Below are 18,143 nucleotides of genomic sequence, written 5' to 3' on the forward strand. Positions count from 1 at the left end.
ACACTGACCATTGCTCTCTTCTGCATTCTGTCCACTTTTAACATGACATCAGCAAGTCTGATCAGTGCTGAGTCGCAGTTAAGTACTTCCAGTGCCTTCCAGATAACATCTCAGTTACATCCCAGAACAAATACATTCCAGAATTCTGTTTTCATCAGCTACATAGCCACTAAGACTATGGCACTGCTGCTTGTACATTTGTAGCACACAGAAGCCTGCATCTGCAGAATCCAGTGCCCTTAGTGACTGCCTAGACCTTGAGCTTAATTTCCATTCTTATGTGCTGAGCCTTCAGCCCAGCATGACCATCAGAGCTGGTAAACCCCAGCGTCATTACTGAGCATACAGGGGAAGGACCATGGATTTAGGTGCCTTACGGCAGATCCTGGAAGAGACCTTCTGAGATATAGCTGTTATCTTCATAAATTAAACCACAGTGCTTAGTACATTACAGAAACCAAAGGAAAATAATAGAATGACCAAGTGGCCACTTTCCTCAATCCAGCAGTTTTATTTGCATTCCGGCTTTCTTTTCCACAGTTACAAGTGCTATGTGTAGTATCAGAAATAAAGAAAGGAAAACCTAAAGAACAAAATACATCTTTTCTGAACTCTAGACACAGCCACATTACTCAGAGCACCTAGTAGCAAACTGCACTGTAGTAATAATGGATACAGCATGCCTTTGTGTCATTTTTTAATCAAAATTGTGAACTCATTCCCCAGTCTCTTATCATATTGAATCATAGTTGATCATTTCAATGAAATGCAAAACTGTGCACAGATCCCAGAAGGAAACCTCCTGCCCTTTCTATCATAGAATCATATCATAGAATGGTTTGGGTTGGAAAGGACCGTAAAGCTCATCCAGTTCCAACCCCCTGCCATGGGCAAGGACAGCTTCCACTAGTGCAGGTTGCTCCAAGCCCCTGTGTCCAGCCTGGCCTTGAGCACTGCCAGGGATGGGGCAGCCACAGCTTCTCTGGGCACCCTGTGCCAGCGCCTCAGCACCCTCACAAGGGAGAATTTCTTCCTAATGTCTCATCTAAGTCTCCCTTCTGTCAGTTTAAAACCAATTTTTGTACCCCCAGCCACCTCTGACATAACGAGGTGTGACAAACTGATTTAAACTCTAGTTGCAGGAAGAAGGGCAGGAAAGCTCTGCTCTGCATTGTGGGTGTTGTAGTCTTTCTGCTGCCTATCTGCCTCGGCAACAGTAGGAGGCTGGACTCCAAGTCCCAGAGCTCCCACTAGAGCCCACCGCACAGGCTCAGAGCCCATATGCCAGGAGGGGGTGACTACATTGTGTCTATTGTATGTTTTTTCTTTCTCCCCCCGCTCCCCCCCCGGCATTTTGTACATTTCACGGGAGGTTTAAATCGGGAGTGAAGAGCATGGCAGATGAGCAAGAGATTATGTGCAAACTCGAGAGCATCAAGGAGATCAGGTACGTTTGCTTTGTGTAGCATCAGTTTAGATGAAGCAGCTTTTTCCTCTGGGGAGCAGAGGAGTTGCATCGATCTGAAAGTAGCTATTGTGCTACCGAGGGGAAAAGCAAAGCACCGCTGGGCTTCGTGGTAAGAGCCGAGCATACATTTACCTAAGCAGGGAAGGAGCCCCTGCTGCTGGGAAAGGGCGGCAGCGGCCGTGCGTTTCCAGGGCACTGGACCCGAGTGCTAACAGGAGGAGTGTAGGGTGGGAAGGACGCAGCACCCCGCGCAGCCGGGGGAGTGGTGTCGGGCCGCGGTGTGCTTTCCAAAGCTCTTTGCATTACCATTTCTTGTTCCAGAGGCGCTCTGGCGTAAATCGATTATTCTGCCCCACGCACTCCCTGGGAAAGGGACGGGAAAGGAAGGGGATGGCACGAAAAGCAGACCACGGCATCGAAAGCCGAGGACCGAGGGCGGCCGGTGTCGGGAGAGGGAGGGCGGCGGACACCGGTTCAGCCTTGCGCTGGGGCCGTGGGGCTGGTGGTGACCCTCGCACGGTGCGTTCAAACAGGGGCCCGATGCACGGCCCGGCCTGTGGCTTAGCTTTAGGTAGGGCTCAGGGCACTGATGCTCGGGGTAAGGCCTGAGCTGCCTGTGTTTAGCAGGAATCTACACGTCCAGGAGCCGAAACACGTTACAAAGGAAGTGAGGGCAGCGGGTTTGGATGTAGCCGGGAGGTGCAGGGCGTCCAGGCAGTGGGTCACCCCACATCAGGAGTGTTTTGGCACATGGCAGCTAGCGAGGGGCTATGGGGCAGAGAGGCCAGAGGGCAGAGGAAAGACTGTGCCACCGGCAGCATGTGCAGGTGGGCGCAGAGACTGCTGGCTGGTAACAGCATCCCTAAGCAGTACATTTTACCCACAGAAGGGGTGAATTAGGCAGCAGGGTATGGGCCTCGGCCCTCCTCACAGCATACCACAAAGGGGAATAAAGATCAAGCAAAAATATTTGTGTGTCTAACATCTCAAAGCTATTTAGAAAGAGCTGGGACAACACATGCTTTGCAGAACGAGCACAATGCGTTCATACTCAACTGTTAGGCTCTGATTTAAAATACAGATCTAGCTATGGGCTACTACAGTTTGTGGTCCAATTATTGTAACACTTAACATAAATATCTCATGAAATTATCTTTTCAGAGAGAGTGGTGTCCTGTGTTTCGAAATCTGTGGTGCATTCAGTTTTCTGGTGATATAGTCAAAGGTGATACATAAACTGCAACTAAGACATGGTTTGTAGCATGAGGTACTGTAAAGGGGACGTTCCTGGCTTTAGTGTACAATGAAAGTTTCTAGAATATATTTTAAAGTTAAAAACAAATAGTCAAAAAGTCAATCCTTGCAACACTGATGTCAAGTTTGAGTTGCCTTTAACAAAATCTGATCAAATAAACCTATTTTTTCATCCCCAAATTCTTTCAAAAGGGGCTTGCATTCAATGAAGCATTTACTTCAAAATGAACAGGAGAGTTTCTTATTTACAGGCACACCTTTGATAGATTTAGCAGGCTTCATTTTCATCTGCATTCCATGATTATCCTACAGGCAGAAAGGGAAAAAGCCTTCACAATCAAAATCAGAGAAATTACCCCTTCCTGTAGTTGATCTCTATCATTTATTAAAGGCAGCTCAGCAGGGTTTTTGAAGGGATTCTGGAATCTGATTTTGAAGACCTGTATCTATATCCGTATCTGTATCTATATCTATACATATATATATTTGTAGTCAATGGAATACTGCTGTTAGTAAGCATTTGTTTGTGCCCACAATCCAAACATATCTGCACGTGCTTATTTATATGCATTAAGTAGTTCCACAGAAATAACCCCAGTCATAAAATTAAGCAAATACCTATAAAGACTGGCCCTCAGTGTTCTGACTGGGAGGAGATAAAGAATGAGAGTGAACTTACTGATGGCAGATGCTCATTTCACTGCTTAATACTCTGCTGGGATGTGCTTAGGGACTACTCTTACCAATGCAGTGTAAGAGCTTAAACAGAAGGGAAAAGAATACGAGGGCAGAATTCATTAGCAGTCTAGAAATCACACAGTTTCTGTTTTAAAACATTACTGGATATTGCCTTGTGCTAACAGGAAGAGTTGTAACTTGTGTACACTTTGTCTTTCCTAATATCAAAAGTTAATCATTTGGACTGAAATAAACCCCTGCAACTCATTTGTTGGGGAGCAATTTGGCAGCGCATGGCAGACAGTGACTCAACAGTGAGGAAACTGATTGATTTGCACTCTCTTAGGTGAATGCATGCCACAAATATAGAGACGAGAAACAGGGAGGAAACTGGGGACAAATACTCCCAGTTTCAGCAATCAAAGCTTCCATTACTAAATAAATGTTTTAAGTAAATGGGAACAATGAGACATGAGGAAAACAAGTATAGATGGTTGGATGGTTCTTCTTAGTGGGATATTGCTACATTTGAAACAGAAGGTAGAGAGGATCTCTTTTTCTGGTTTATGTCCTGTATTTACAGTCAGGCTAGTATATGCCATTGTCTAGTACATGACAGAACACTGCCAGTGACATTAAAGATTACAATGTTGTAGCTACAGGCTTGAATTCCATCTACTTTCCAGGCTTCTTCTGCACTCCCTTCATAAAACTTTTACTAATTGACTTACTATTCCGTCAGCCGGTTTTTACTGTCATGGTGAGATAAGGATTTTTCAGAGCAAGTATGATATAAAGCAGTTTCAGAAAGAGCCATTGGGGAGTGGGTATGAGAACAGTTTGTAACAGGAACAGATGCCCCACAGAGGTTCAGGAATCCCCTTTTCTAGAAACAGTGCCTTCTGCTTCCATTAAAAACCTCAGACCTGTGTTGCTTGTTTCTATGGGAGCAAGTCTGGGCCTAGCGGGAATGGAAGTTACATGCCCAGTTCTAGGATCAGGGTGAAATCCCTGTGCTAGGATTTCATTGCTAATCTGATAGGCAGCTTCCTATAATCTACAGACTGCATTCTATAGTCAGCTTTGCTGTTTACAATGAATTTGAATCAAACTTACCCCATGTTGCATTGGGATGGGAATAGGATATTTAAATATGAGTGGAACCCTCTTTCCCACCTCCCTTTTTCATCATGCCCGTAGGAAGTCTACTGTGTTATTCAGTAGTGCACTTGGAAACCAATATGGATCTGTTTGTGCTAGGCGAATAAAAAGGAATGCTATGTGCTTGCTTGTTTCACACAAAGTAGAGCAAGGAGTCCTGGAACTCTTGATTACATGCCTGAAATGTGACATTGCAGCCTCCTGTTAGAAACACTGAAGTGTTGTTGACACATTGGTTACCCAGTATCATATTCTAACTTCCAGCACAAGAAAAATAACTACGGCCTCTTCATTAACTACATCACAAGAACAGTTTGTTTGTTCCTTTCAATAGCTTGGATGAGCGTGGAATCACACTCCTGCTTAAACTCTCTGATGACTGAAACTCACACTCCTTAATTACTAGCTTTGAAGAGAGAGATAAGGGCTGCATCTCAACATTTGTGCTATGGAATTAGGGATTTGCACAAATGAAGACGATAATCAGAATGCAGGATATGGGCAGAAACATTTACAAATGTGACAGGTATTAAATCTTGGCAAAGAACCAAGAGAACGCAGAGCTGCTTGCAGGTTGGCCATTGATGGCCAGTGTCATTTGAGTTTTCACTACTCTGATACATAATTGCTCTAGAATTTTCTTTAACCTGACATTGAAGCTAGTATTTTATCAGTTCAAATTACTCTCCACAGAGCTTTAGTCAGTGTAAGTGACACTGTAATCACCTCCAGTTCATTTTGCATTTCTCAGAATCCTGTGCTAAACCTCCCAGATTTCTCTGTTTCGGTTTAGTCTGAGATAATTGATGCAGTAGAACTCCTATTGGTACCAGTTCTCTGAATCTACAGCAACTGTTAAAGCCTGACAATGTTCTGTTAATTTTGGAACTTGATATAAGAATTTTAATAGCACTGAAAAGCTCAGCAAGAGGAGCTGGGATGAGAATTCAGTTCTTGTTACACCTCATCTTTTCTCAGACACGTTTAGCCTCACCCTTGTCTATTACTGCTGTTACCTTCTCCCGTCTATTCATATATAAAGTGACACCTCACAAAAATACATTGCAGTGACTTAATTGTTGTCTCTCTGTATTTTTACCTATCACTGGGATCCAGGAATAAGACTTTGCAGATGGAAAAAATAAAGGCACGACTGAAAGCAGAATTTGAAGCCCTGGAGTCTGAGGAGAGGCACCTGAAAGAATACAAGCAGGAAATGGACCTGCTGCTGCAAGAGAAGATGGCCCACGTGGAGGAGCTGCGGCTGATCCATGCTGATATTAATGTGGTATGCGACAGTCCAGCTGTGGACAACCTGACTAAGAGTTGTAGATGAATCACTCCACAGGTCATGGAATTGTGCACATCACTGGTTCAATAATCCGGGCTCCACAGCATCATCCTGGGATCCTACAGAGCAGGCAAAGTCTATTTAGCTCAGGATAATTGTTTTGTCCCCTAACTGAGTTGGGCAGGCTATTTTGTAATGGTGGCATATTAGCATGTGCACCAAGAGGATACATAACCAAGTCCACCGTAGCTACAGCTTTACCAGTAGGCACAGTAACATCACTCTGGCAGGCCCATAGAAAACTGTTACTCTCTTAGTCTTTCCTTATTTAGCACCTCAAAATAGAGAACCTTTGGCACCTAGGTGGGACTTCTGATTGGAGGGGTTTGGAAGAAAATAGATTTTGGTAAAATAGATATCCATTAAGTTCTTAGTAAGAGCTGACCTTCATCACTGAGCAGAACCACCAAACATTAAGAAGCACCAACCTGAAGGAAATGAATACAAATAAGAGAAACCCAGTTTATAAACAAGGAAGACTGGCCAATTAGAGGGGCTAAATGGGGAATATACTTCTAAACCAGCAGGTTTTATGTCATGTTAGGGCACTCGCATGGCTCTACAGTGGTTTCTTGCTCTGAAGGTACCCATGCTTTGCACCAGATGAAAAAAGCTCCCACATTGTAAGCAAGTACATGCTACATACTGGATGTGCAGACTGCATTTATTTATCGCCTGAACAGTCTGTTCCCCATCCCAGCTGCATAACCTCAGTCTCTGTTTCATTCTCCCCTCTTTTCCTGTCACATTGTCTTTTTCTCTGCTCTACTGCAGTAAGAGAAGCAGAAACCTTTCCTTAACTTGTTTGTTAGCTTCTAGCCACTGGCGTTCAGGTATTTGAGAAATACATTAATGTCCCCTGAGTTTTCCACAGCTCCTCACTTGCTGACTTGCCTGCAGCCTGTCTACCTGTTTTTAATGTTGATCAGAAGGACACATATGTTTAGTGCACCTTTTTTAAACGAAAATGCATCTCATATGTCACTTTGAATTGCTTCTTCCTAGCCCAGTTTTCATCCTCCTGATACCTGTACTTTTTGTTTTACTACTGCATTGTCTCCAGTTTCTTCCAACTTGAGTGAGAAAAATCTTTCTGGTGCAGTCCCTTGCTAAGAGAGCTGTTAAAGGAAGGGTTCTTTAAAACCATACTCCTGTTTCAGATGGAGAATACTATCAAGCAGTCTGAGAACGACCTCAACAAGCTCCTGGAATCTACTCGTCGCCTGCATGAGGAGTACAAACCCCTGAAGGAGCACGTAGATGCTTTGCGGATGACTCTGGGATTGCAGAGGCTGCCAGATCTATGTGAGGAGGAAGAGAAACTGTCCCTTGAGTAAGTGTCCAAAGCAAACATTATCTGGCTTTAGACCTTCTCTCGATTCTACTGGTTATTTTGTCATTTTACTTGTGTTAGTAGATGGGGAAGGGTGTGTGAATGAAGTACTATTCAGAGAACAGTGTCCTTTGTTTTCCAGATCAGTTTTAAATGCAAGGGATGTTCTAAGAAAGTGACATTTCTCTTAACGCCCAGCACACTTGGCATCATTTTCACAGATACAGTTTTCAAGGTGTCCTTTGCATTTCTTCAGAAATGCTGTTTTCCATTCCAAGCACCTTGATACTACAAATAATGTCTTAATATATTGCATATAAAAGTTATTCCTTTTAACAGAATAAAATATAAAAACTAAGTTTGGCAGAGGTGCATCTAAATCTGTCAAAGATTAAATATGTATGTTGTCTAATTGCCTTCCTATTAGATTTATATCCAGGTGTACATCACAATACCTTAGAAGCTGAAAATCTGGAATCTGGCTGAAGTGTACAAATGCAGAGGAAAATACCATCAATTCTATTTATGAGCTAGTCCAAGTGGTATCTAAGCCTAGGCAATTTGTCTGTAGTGGAGGAAGATGATGGGGAACCGTGATCCATTGTATTTTAACACAAAATATCCTTTACAAACTAATGAAATACTCCAGAAGGTGGGTATATTTTTGATTTGGTTTTCTTTTGTCTAGCTACTTTGAAAAGCAGAAGGCGGAATGGCAGACAGAACCACAGGAGCCTCCCATCCCAGAGTCTCTGGCTGCAGCTGCAGCAGCTGCCCAGCAGCTCCAAGTGGCCAGGAAACAAGATACCAGACAGACAGCAACTTTCAGACAACAGCCACCTCCAATGAAGGTCAGGACAGGGAATGTGCTGGAGTTTCACTTATGTCTTATGTTTATAAAGTTATCAATTTATGAAAAGGAAAAATGATGTGTCCTGATTCTGGTTTCTCCTGCAGTGGTTCAAATCAAAAAGCAACCCCAGCAGACTTAAAGTAGTAGTCATGAAGGGTTAAGGACAAGGCTCTGTATTATTTGACTCCTTTATGACCTAAGAGTCTCCATCAGCAAGGATGTGGTCAATTCCGACTCCTCTTTTTCATGTGGGAGACAGGCATGACAGAAAAAAAAATGCTGGGCAAAAGAACAACTGACAGCTGGGAGTTAATTCCAAAGAGGTTCATATTAGAGCAACGCATGTATTTTATGAGGGAGGGTACTTACTGAATTACCAGAAAAGGTGATTGTTTCTGCACTTCTTGGGATCTTCAAGTCAGTATCAATTAATTTATCCCAACCACAGGCACTTACGTGACAATTTTACTCAGCTCCTGCAGGCAGTAAAAAGAGCTCAGTAATTCCACAGGGATATTCATGCCACCCAAGTTCCAAAGAGTCACTGACTAAGGAGGCAAACTGACATAGGTACACTCCATAGTTCTGTATTTAGTGTCTGGACTCACAGCATCAGAAAGCCTTTCTGAAAGTAATAGGCTGATGGAAGTTAAAGGGCTTAGTATGGAGCAAAAGGGCAGAGTTCTACATCTTGTGTTAAGTATGTGTAATTCATCTAATCACCCACTCCTGCCTTGAATTCTGTGACACCACAGTTGGCCTGTACTGTAACTTCTCTGGCACAGTTGTAAACATCTTTATGACACTTCTAACACAAAACAGAATTCAATGTTAAAATTACTGATACTTACCTGAACCACGCATCTGCTGAGCTGCAATTTCAAGTCAATAAAATACAAACTAAAATAGTGGTTTAGTTGGTCTAAAGTTACTGTACAATCCAAATACCTGCGCTGTATAGAATGTAGCACTGGTTTGCCTTCAAAGGCAAGAGGCCTTAGTTATTTCCATGTGTTCATAACTTGGAATGTGATACTCAATAACCTGGGTACCACCACTTGAATGTTTGTATAACAAGAGCTGCAATGTCGCATTTCAGGCGTGTTTATCGTGTCACCAACAAATTCATCGGAACGCACCCATCTGTCCCCTCTGCAAAGCGAAGAGCCGCTCTCGGAATCCCAAAAAGCCCAAGAGGAAACAGGATGAATGAAGCCCAGAAGACTGACAAGCAAACACATGACCCATTCCAGTACCCTTCCAGCGGAACTGCAGATGTGGCCAGACTTTACGGAAGTGCAGCCTCAAGTATGACCGACCCCTTGTTTTCTATTTAATGCAATGTAAGCACAATGTTCCTGTTCTGTCTTAATTTCCTTCCGGTCCTTAGGATTTGGTTTTAGGAAAGTTAAGTATTACTGGTGCTACGGTTTAACATTTCAACCATTCCATCTTTTGGACTTCCTAAACAAAGTAGAATTCTTATGCAAGTATCCCAGTTGCAAGGCTATTCCTATTGGCCAGATGTGATTACCACAGATGCTTTTATGTTCTCTTTTTAAAAACAAATGTTACTACAAGATTGAGAGTATTCAAAGTGCTAAAATAACTGTTTGTATCACTAAAGAACAAGTTGTTTTCCAAGCTAGTAAGACCGCATAGGTTTGGGCATCCAGTGGAGCTCTTTTTATACAGGAAATGTTCAGGGGGAAATAGAAATTGGTCATAAAGGAAATCAGTGCATTAAGAGCATGTGTCAGTTTTGATTTATTGGAATTTGATTGTACCATTCCCTCCAACTTGACTTTAAATTTGGAAGTGGGATCAAGTTGCTGGCTGTGTATGAAATTCTAAGAATGATGTAATTTGTGATGCTTTAACATCTTAATATGGTATTATTTTCAGCAGTCAGAAGACCGATTGACTTAAGAACAAGGACCAACTGAACTGTATTAGTGGTCCTTCCAGGCTCAATGGCCACCCAGCTCACTGTGGTTCTCTAGGAAACATGTATGAGATATGTACGCAGACTGCAACATCACCCATTCTCACATCTTCTATTCCTAGTTTCCACAGCCAAAATCTCCCTTGACAGACATATCCTCCACTGGAGCACAGGGAAGTTCAGTAACTTGCACCAGGAACAATGTTAACTGCCTGGCTTTGGTGCCATTGTCCTCCTTCAACCAAAGCTTCCTACTTTTGTGTCTTTGAATAGGGCATTTTCGAGTAAGCTTTATTTCAGCCCAGATTCTTTTCTTGCTCAGTACATGTGCCAAAAGAACCCTGACTAAAGGATCCTCTAGACCACTCCCTGTATCCATGTCTTCCCTTTGTTTCACTTCATGTATCATCAGTTCCTTCAATGGGGAGGGTGGCAGTGACCCAGCTACAGAACCAGGGCTTAAAATTCACTCATTTCTAATCCCAGTTTTGTCACCACCTTTGTTGTCCAAATTGATCTCAAGCATTAAATATTCTTTTCACTGACTTCAGGAGGCAGGGACTGCCTGTTTACATTCTTCTCTCTTTAGCCAGGTTTTCCTCTACTGTTACGCTTGAATGGTTATATTGAGGGCTTTGCCTGAAGAACAGGGAAGCTGCAAGACTCTGGTCAGAACTTTGCCAAATGCAAATCTGTACAAACCCAGACAAACCAGTTTTACTGGGCAAATCACATATGTTGCCATTAATTTCCTAACTCTACCACAATGTGTATGAGTTTTTTATTGAATATAGTCCTATAATTCATGCCAAGTTCAGGTGGTGTTCTCCCATTTTAATGTTTCATGTATAGCCAATAAACATCTGTCAACATCAGAGGCAGAATATGACCATGTGCCCCTGAAAATATGCAAAGAGCAGATTCTACTGGCTGAATTACTGGAATTCAGTCACTGAGACAGCAATAAGGGAGGATAGTCTGATCCCATGCTCCAAGTGGCAGCAGTGTGCTAACTATCCTTATACATGTTTCCTACGCAAATACTAGATTCTACTTTTAAATGTCAAAGCAGCCACATGCTGTGTGCCCTGTTTCAAGCAATTCCTGATGAGTTTCAGGGAAAATGCACACAGAGTTAAAGGACAGCATATGGACTCACCCAAAGTGAATGCATGAGAGCAGCATACTTCAATAGTTGTACATAAACTTTATGGTATTGACCACTTCATTGTCAAGAAGTGGTGACAGTGAAGAATGAATGAATGGTCTGCAGTGAAGTTGTGTGAATAGAGGATAGATGTGTAGAGACTTGAACTTACAGTTCTGAAATAGATAGGGTTAGTTGCAGCTGCTCTCACTTCACTGTTACTTTGCCAGGTTCTTTCTTGAGAGATTTCTAGAGCTCTGAACTGAAGGATGCACCATTTGCTACTTTAGTATGGCAGTTTTGTATTTTTACTTTTGTAAACTAATCTCTTGTGCCCTCGTGTTTAACAAGGTTTGGTTTTTTTAAAGGAAAAGAAGAACCTATGACTATGACATGACTGTTCGTATTAACCATGTTCTTGCGTTTACAAATCTGTTTTCACATCCTTTACCAAGTTCTGCCATATGAATAACCTGTGTTGCTGAGCATGAGTCTAACTGAATATGAGGCAACAGTTTGCCCTGGCAGCCAAAAGGGTCAGCCATATCCTGGGGTGCATTGAGTTGGTTGAGGGAGATGATTGTCCCTCTCTGCACTGCACTGGTGCAGCCTGAAGTACTGGGTGCGGTTTTGCACACCTTAATGTAAGAAGGACAGGAAACTATTAGAGTGTGTCCAGAGGAAGGAAACCAAGACAGTGAAGGGTCTAGAGAGCAAGACTTATGAGGAACTGCTGGTGGTCAGTCATTGGAACAGGCTTCCCAGGGAAGTGGTCCTGGCACTGACCTGTCACGGTTCAAGGGCCATCTGGACAATGCTCTTAGTTATACGGTTGTTAGCTAATCCTTTAAGGAGCAGGAGTTGGACTTGATGTTCCTTATGTGTCCCTTACAAGGCAGGATATTCTATGACTCTTAACTATTTCAAGGACACAAAATCAGTACTATGATTGAAGGGATTCTGGGGATAGGGGCAGGGAGGGAAGCAGCATCTTTCATAGGGAACCAGTATTCTCATTTTCTCTCACAGATTAATTAAGGAGGTTTCACTAAAGAGCTCTTCTCATGACAGTCCCAGGGCCTTTTCTCCCAGGCACCTTTCTCAAGAGACGAGAGGATAATTGTGAAACAGTGATTTCTTGTTTTGCAGTCAGAGGAGGAAGCTGTCTGAGGTACAGTTCTTACCAACACTCTGCAATTTTGCTCATGGAGCAACAGTAGCCTCTTCATTTGTACCTAAGGTTCTTTGAAGATACTTCTTCACTTGGCTTAAATTCATTCTTATTTAGGTTAAATTCTCTAATAGCCACAAAGAGAACCTTCTTACTTACAAGACTTTTTCATTACTAAAGGCTGGTTTAACCTGGGCTTTGTCATTCCCTTTTCAATGGGTATTCAAGTGGCAATGAAATCAGTGAATTGTTATAGATGGTTAACAGGGTCTTTTCCTGGTTCTTTACTAGCCTCAAAGGACTCAAAGTTTTGTTGTTTTGCAACCAAATGGCAAAAAAAAAAAATCACAAGCCTCTTCCCTTACCCCACTGAGCTCATGCTGAAAGAATGCCAACGCTTGACTGCGTCTAAAGGCTTTGCTATAGACATTTTCATAGCCAGGCTGGGGTAGATCAGTTGTTCAAACTTTAGTGCCAAGGACCCCATTGACTATAGGGAAAATGTAAACCAGATTTTAATACTTGCATTGCCTGAATTTAACTTTAGCTTTCTAAAGAGGACACTGACTGAGTGAACATGTCAGTGGCTTCATGTTACAGAACCTACTTTTGAAAGAAAGGATAGCCACTGATGTGTTCCTCTAGTAGCAGACTATTCAAGAAATGAAGACATTACTAGCACTTTAAATGAGTAAAAGTGCTTTCCTTTATTTTACAGCTTTCTCATTCCTCTGACATAGGTTTTCATTTTAGCATTTAGGTATTTTAGCGATATCTGTTGTTTTCACTGACTTCTGTGTTTTAAATATTTCACTCCTGTGCCCAGGAGGAGTAGCAGTAGCTACCTGGTTAAGTTCTCTGTACAGTCCTTTTTAATAAATGTTTGTTTCATGTCATGCTTTCTTCCTGCAGAGTACTTTCACATCTATTATTTGTTTGTGCTGCTGCTAAGCAGCCATAGCCCTAAAAGTAAACTCCAGCTTTCTCTTTCACAGGCTGCAATTAGCCACAATTCTGTTATATCTTTGTAGGAACTTTATGGAGAGAAATACGGGGAAATAAATATCCCTTCTAGTGAGCTTTTGAAAATAGAAAAGGAGACAGCAAGACAAGTTTTAACCCAGCCAAACTTCTCAGACACGCTTCAGGAACACAAACCACTATGCGCTTAAGCTGCAAGATTTCTGCATCTGTGTAAGAGTCATAAGCAGTGTCTTAATTCCCCAAACCAGGTACTTCTGGAACAAACCCATCCTCTGCTGCCACTGCCCACTCACACTGGAACTGGATAGTTTGCATGCATAAAAATACCTTATTTGCACTTGGAGGTGTCCAGTTGTGAAACTCAGACCCAGAAAAAATAACAAGGAAATCACGTCCCTTTTCAGCCACTGAAAGCTCTGAGAGGGCATTTCTGTCTGTGACTGATTCACAGTGCTTCAGCTTGAGCTAGTTCCCAGCCAATTTAAACTAATTCAAAACAAACCACTCTTAGGTGGGGACAAGTCTTGCTCAGACAGGTTTCAGTTTAAAGACTTGTATCCAGCACCTTCTGTCAGGTGCTAGATTCCCAGGAGGGCAAACCCCAGATGGAGTTTTCACAGTTCTGTACTACTGAGGAACCTCACGTTTCGTTTTGCTTTCTAAAGTTAAACTGAAAGCAGCAAGAGATATGATGCCCTTTAAGATTCAAGGTAGAGACAGCTGTTTTCCAAAGAGTCCTGCTTTGCCATTAGGAGATTCTGTCTTCCCCTAATGTGTGCTGGAAGTAGCTTCTCTCAACAAACTGGTGACTGAGGACCTTATGGGAGCACTTCCTAACCCAGTTCTGTCAGGAAAGCCCACAGTGATGTACACTGCCAGCAAAGGAGGTAAGCTACAGCGTGGTAACTCCAGTCCTGAGAAATGACCTCTGGTATTGGCAGTTACTTTAAAGACTTATTTTCTGAATGGAAATACTCCTTTAGAAGGGTTTTTTTTCTGTTCCTGATGCACACAAGCTTCTATCACAGTAAAGACATTACATGCAAGTAGGTAGAAGAGATGATTTCTTACAGAAGTTCTCTCCAAGAGGTCTGCAGCATCTCAGCTCTGGTAGTTTGCTGTTCTGATCAAGCAGACTGAAGTTGCATTTCCAAGGGTTTAAGCTTCAAATATAATTCCACTTAACATCATCAAATACATAATCTCATTGGTGATATAAGCCTTGTTTAATTCAGTCAGACACAAGTATAGTAATCTGCATTGAACTCCTGAGTAATGGACAAAACCTGCATATTTCTGTGTCCATTTTCCTGGAAAACCACAGCCCTCTGCATCCTCATTTCCACCTTTCTTCCCCCCTAATTTATCTAAAGAGACTCTCACTTAGTCTCTGTTTTTCAGACAGATGCCATCGTTCTTTGGCTTGTTTTCATTCATCTTTGTAAGGTAATAATAAAAACTAAAAAGTTTGAGCAAACTTGGTTCTGCCACAGCTCCAAACAGCTTCTGGTGCCTTGGTCAATGCTCCCTCTCAAACTTTCACATAGAAACACTTAACCCACAGTGCTTTCAACGCTTAACTGCCTACAAGACTGATAGCACTGATTTCCTGCTATTATAAACCTATTACCTTTTTGATACGTCTCCTGTACTTGGATGCGACTGAAATGAACTACTGTATTGCTGCATCCAGCTGCTGCTTTTCAAGTGCCCTCTGCAGGATTACCCTGCAAAACAAAGCAAGAAGGGCATTGAGACCAGTTAGGTTAACCATACTTCGAGAGCACTTCCCCAAACCATTAACTGTGATTGAATAACATCTCATTACACGAAGTTATGGACTTGGTACTCAGGCCTGAATAGCTTGCTTCGGGTTAACTGCATGGAGTGCTCTGTTGTTCTTGGGGTTGGGGTTTTGTGTGTTTACTTGGGGTTTATTTTAAAGCTTTCCACATACTCCGTGATCTGCTGGGCCAGAGACAGACATCCGTACGTCCTCCTGGGTTTACAACGTCAGTATCTAAAGCTGGTAACAAGGGAGGTTGGACTGAAGCTGGAAGAGAGGAAGATTTACATCAGACATGAGGCACAAGTTGCTCCCTGGGAGGGACGTGGGGCGCAGGCTGCCCACGGAACCTGTAACTGCCCCATCACCTCCACCATATGCCCCCTCCGGCCCACACCCGCCGCCCCACACGCTCCGTGCCCGCTCCGTGCCTCCCCACGGGGGCCATCCCCGACGTGAGGAGCGGCCCCACGGCCACGGGACCCGTCACGGCCGCCTCAGCCGCGCGCGCGGGGCGGGGCCGGCACGTCACGGGCCACGTCACGCACCTCAGCTTTCCCGCGCGTCCGTTTTCCCGCGTCCCCACCCGCGGCGCGGGGCTGCGGTGAGCTGGCCCGCGGGGCTGGGGAAGGAGCCACGGGGCTGCTGCACGCAGGCACGGAGCTGTTCGGTGCCGAGTGCCAGCGGGAGCGCACGAACTACCCGCGGGGCTGTAACGGGCGCTTTAAAGCAAAGGGGGACAGACCCCCCCCACCTCCTCCGAAAGAAAGGAACTGAAGGGGTTAGGTAAGCTTGGTCAAAGAGTGGGAAGCAAATGCATGCTGTGTATGGTGCTTGGGACACCCGACTTTTAAAGTCGGCATTCAGCTCTGGGGCCTCAGCACAAGAGGGACGTGGAGCTGCTTGAGCAGGTTCAGAGGAAGCCAGGGAAATGCTGCGAGGGATGGAGCAGCTCTGCTCTGGAGCCAGGCTGAGAGAGCTGGGCTGGGGCAGCCTGAAGAGAAGGCTCCTTAAAGCAGCTCCAGCACCTAAAGGGGCTACAGGAAACCTGGAGAGGGGCTTTGGACAAGGGCCCGTAGGGACGGGCCAAGGGGAATGGCTTTAACCTGCCTGAGGGGAGACTGAGATGAGCTCTTAGGCTGAAGCTCTTCCCTGTGAGGGTGCTGAGGCGCTGGCACAGGGTGCCCAGAGAAGCTATGGCTGCCCCATCCCTGGCAGTGTTCAAGGCCAGGTTGGATGGAGGTTGGAGCAACCTGGTCAAATGGTCTAGCGAGACTGTAAGAAAAGCATGCACTCAAGACATAAGAAGATATAAGCCAAGTAGAATTCAGCCACATTCGTCTTGCTTACTGCCTATTTAAGTACACAAATAGTGGAGTTCTCTATTAGTTTATTTTACCAAAACTGGTAATCTGAGAAAGAAACGTGTTATCAGAAAGATGCAGCACAACTGCTATGGTGTACCAGTTACTGGCATTCAACACTGCATAATTACACCACTATATCCTTGCTTAGAATTCATGTCAAAGCAGCATTATAAATTAGATTGTAATTCTGAAACTTGATACAAGAGATTCTGGTTTGCATTCAGCAGTTGAAACACAGCATTTCTGCCAATAACCCACTGCAGAGATGGGCAGCATTACAGTGGCTTCCACACTCGCTGTGGGCTAACCCTGGTCGGTAGCTCAGCCAGTTGCTCATGCCTTCACCCTAGTAGGATGGGGGCAAGAACCATAAGGGTAGAAGTGAGAAAACTTGTGGGTTGAGATAAGGACAGTTAAAAACTAATTAAAGAGAAATACTATTCACAGCACTTTTTGTTAAAAGTAGTGAGCATTTTACCTGGAAGGACTTCTACTGTTTGAAGGTTTGCCAGTGTCAATGCAGAAATATTGAAACATGAAGTCTGACAAAACCAAGCTGGCTGAGGGGTTCCAGGTCTGACACCAATTTGTAGTTGCTAATCAATACTGGCTATTCCCTGGAAAAGGAATGCCTCTTTCTCCTATGTTTCATTCTCCCAAAGCAACAGTCAAGCTCATGAGTTGTCAGCAATGTCACAACCTCCACTGGGCTCATTTTCATCTACTTGAGCAAGGATTAGATCAGAACCAAGGACCTGAAACAGAAGTTTTAACTGTGCTGTTGGCTCTTTCATTCACGAGACAGACTTCACATAACAGAATGCAGATGACTGTGTACGTGATGGGGGACACTTAGAAATGCAACAGCAAGAACACTTGAAGGCTTAGTTCAGCAACAGGTACTTTGTTCCACTTCAATCTAATGAAACTTCAGCAATTAAGTTTAGTGTGTAAGAATGACAGGCTCGCACAGCTATCAGTTATCTTCTTCCTCCCACTGATCCAGCAGGAACAGTCCATTTCGTAAGGAACCTCAGTGATGAGCATCAACAGCATTACATGAAGTAAGAAAATACAGACTGTGTCCAAAAAATGCAGGCACTGGCTCTTTGTAGCATCCACTTCATTTCTACTCCAAAAAGCTCTGGCTTTGGAATTCTTTATTTGGTTTCAAGTATGCTGAACACAGATACTACTGTCAAAGTTCTTCCAGGTTTCCTCCCAAGCTTCCCTCCCACCTCCTACCTGCCTGGGTGGATAACCAGTAATCTGTTACTAGATCACAGTCAACTGAAGCTACTAAAAGGCGGCAGAAGTTGGCAGCATCAGCTATGACTGCGGGGACACACTGTTCCTCTCTAACCCTCCTGTTCTAGGCTCCTGGAATACATGTAAAGCAATAAGACTTCTGTCAAAACACAGGGGAGTGAGAAACAGCATGTTCCCTAGGTGTGTGCTCTCCAGAACTGATGTATCTTCAGGTGCTGCCCAACCGCACTGCTGAGCTGTGATTGCACTGCATCATGCATCACCTGGAGAGATACCACTGCTTTCCATCAAGGTGGGGCAGATAAGCCCTTATCCTGTAGAAGTGCTCTTTGCTGCCTGGGGCAAGAAGAGGCATAGCTAGCATCTTCACTGTAAG

General features: G+C 43.8%; 1 protein-coding gene and 1 long non-coding RNA gene across 6 annotated transcripts; one reads left to right on the plus strand and one right to left on the minus strand.

Moving 5' to 3' along the window:
• Nucleotides 1-1,204: 1,204 nt before the first annotated feature.
• On the plus strand, nt 1,205-13,257 carry ZC4H2 (zinc finger C4H2-type containing). 4 transcript variants are annotated; one of them, XM_065689162.1, is made up of 5 exons: nt 1,205-1,447; nt 5,678-5,849; nt 7,073-7,245; nt 7,934-8,096; nt 9,198-13,257. In XM_065689162.1, the coding sequence occupies exons 1-5, from the start codon at nt 1,317-1,319 to the stop codon at nt 9,309-9,311; spliced, it is 753 nt and encodes a 250-aa protein (XP_065545234.1). In that variant the 5' UTR covers nt 1,205-1,316; the 3' UTR covers nt 9,312-13,257. The 4 variants fall into 4 exon arrangements, with proteins under 4 accessions (XP_065545234.1, XP_065545236.1, XP_065545237.1 ...); XM_065689164.1 differs by lacking the exon at nt 1,205-1,447 and adding an exon at nt 1,544-1,577; XM_065689165.1 differs by lacking the exon at nt 1,205-1,447 and adding an exon at nt 1,831-1,987.
• Nucleotides 8,278-18,132, minus strand: LOC136019233 (uncharacterized). 2 transcript variants are annotated; one of them, XR_010614779.1, is made up of 3 exons: nt 16,977-18,132; nt 14,976-15,398; nt 8,278-8,574 (listed from the first exon to the last, which is right to left on the minus strand). It is a non-coding gene; the product is annotated as an uncharacterized LOC136019233 (long non-coding RNA). The 2 variants fall into 2 exon arrangements; XR_010614780.1 differs by lacking the exon at nt 8,278-8,574 and having other exon boundaries at nt 14,493-15,072; nt 15,303-15,398.
• Nucleotides 18,133-18,143: the final 11 nt, after the last annotated feature.

Source organism: Lathamus discolor, chromosome 9, assembly GCF_037157495.1.
Source record: "Lathamus discolor isolate bLatDis1 chromosome 9, bLatDis1.hap1, whole genome shotgun sequence".
NCBI lineage: Eukaryota > Metazoa > Chordata > Aves > Psittaciformes > Psittacidae > Lathamus > Lathamus discolor.

Bases quoted from the DNA above. Each gene is read 5' to 3' on its own strand.
- ZC4H2 (XM_065689162.1), top strand. From the start codon at position 1,317: ATGTTTTTTCTTTCTCCCCCCGCTCCCCCCCCGGCATTTTGTACATTT. The intron at 5,850-7,072 runs GTATGCGACAGT...CTCCTGTTTCAG, and splicing joins TCCATGCTGATATTAATGTG to ATGGAGAATACTATCAAGCA. The intron at 7,246-7,933 runs GTAAGTGTCCAA...TCTTTTGTCTAG, and splicing joins GAAGAGAAACTGTCCCTTGA to CTACTTTGAAAAGCAGAAGG.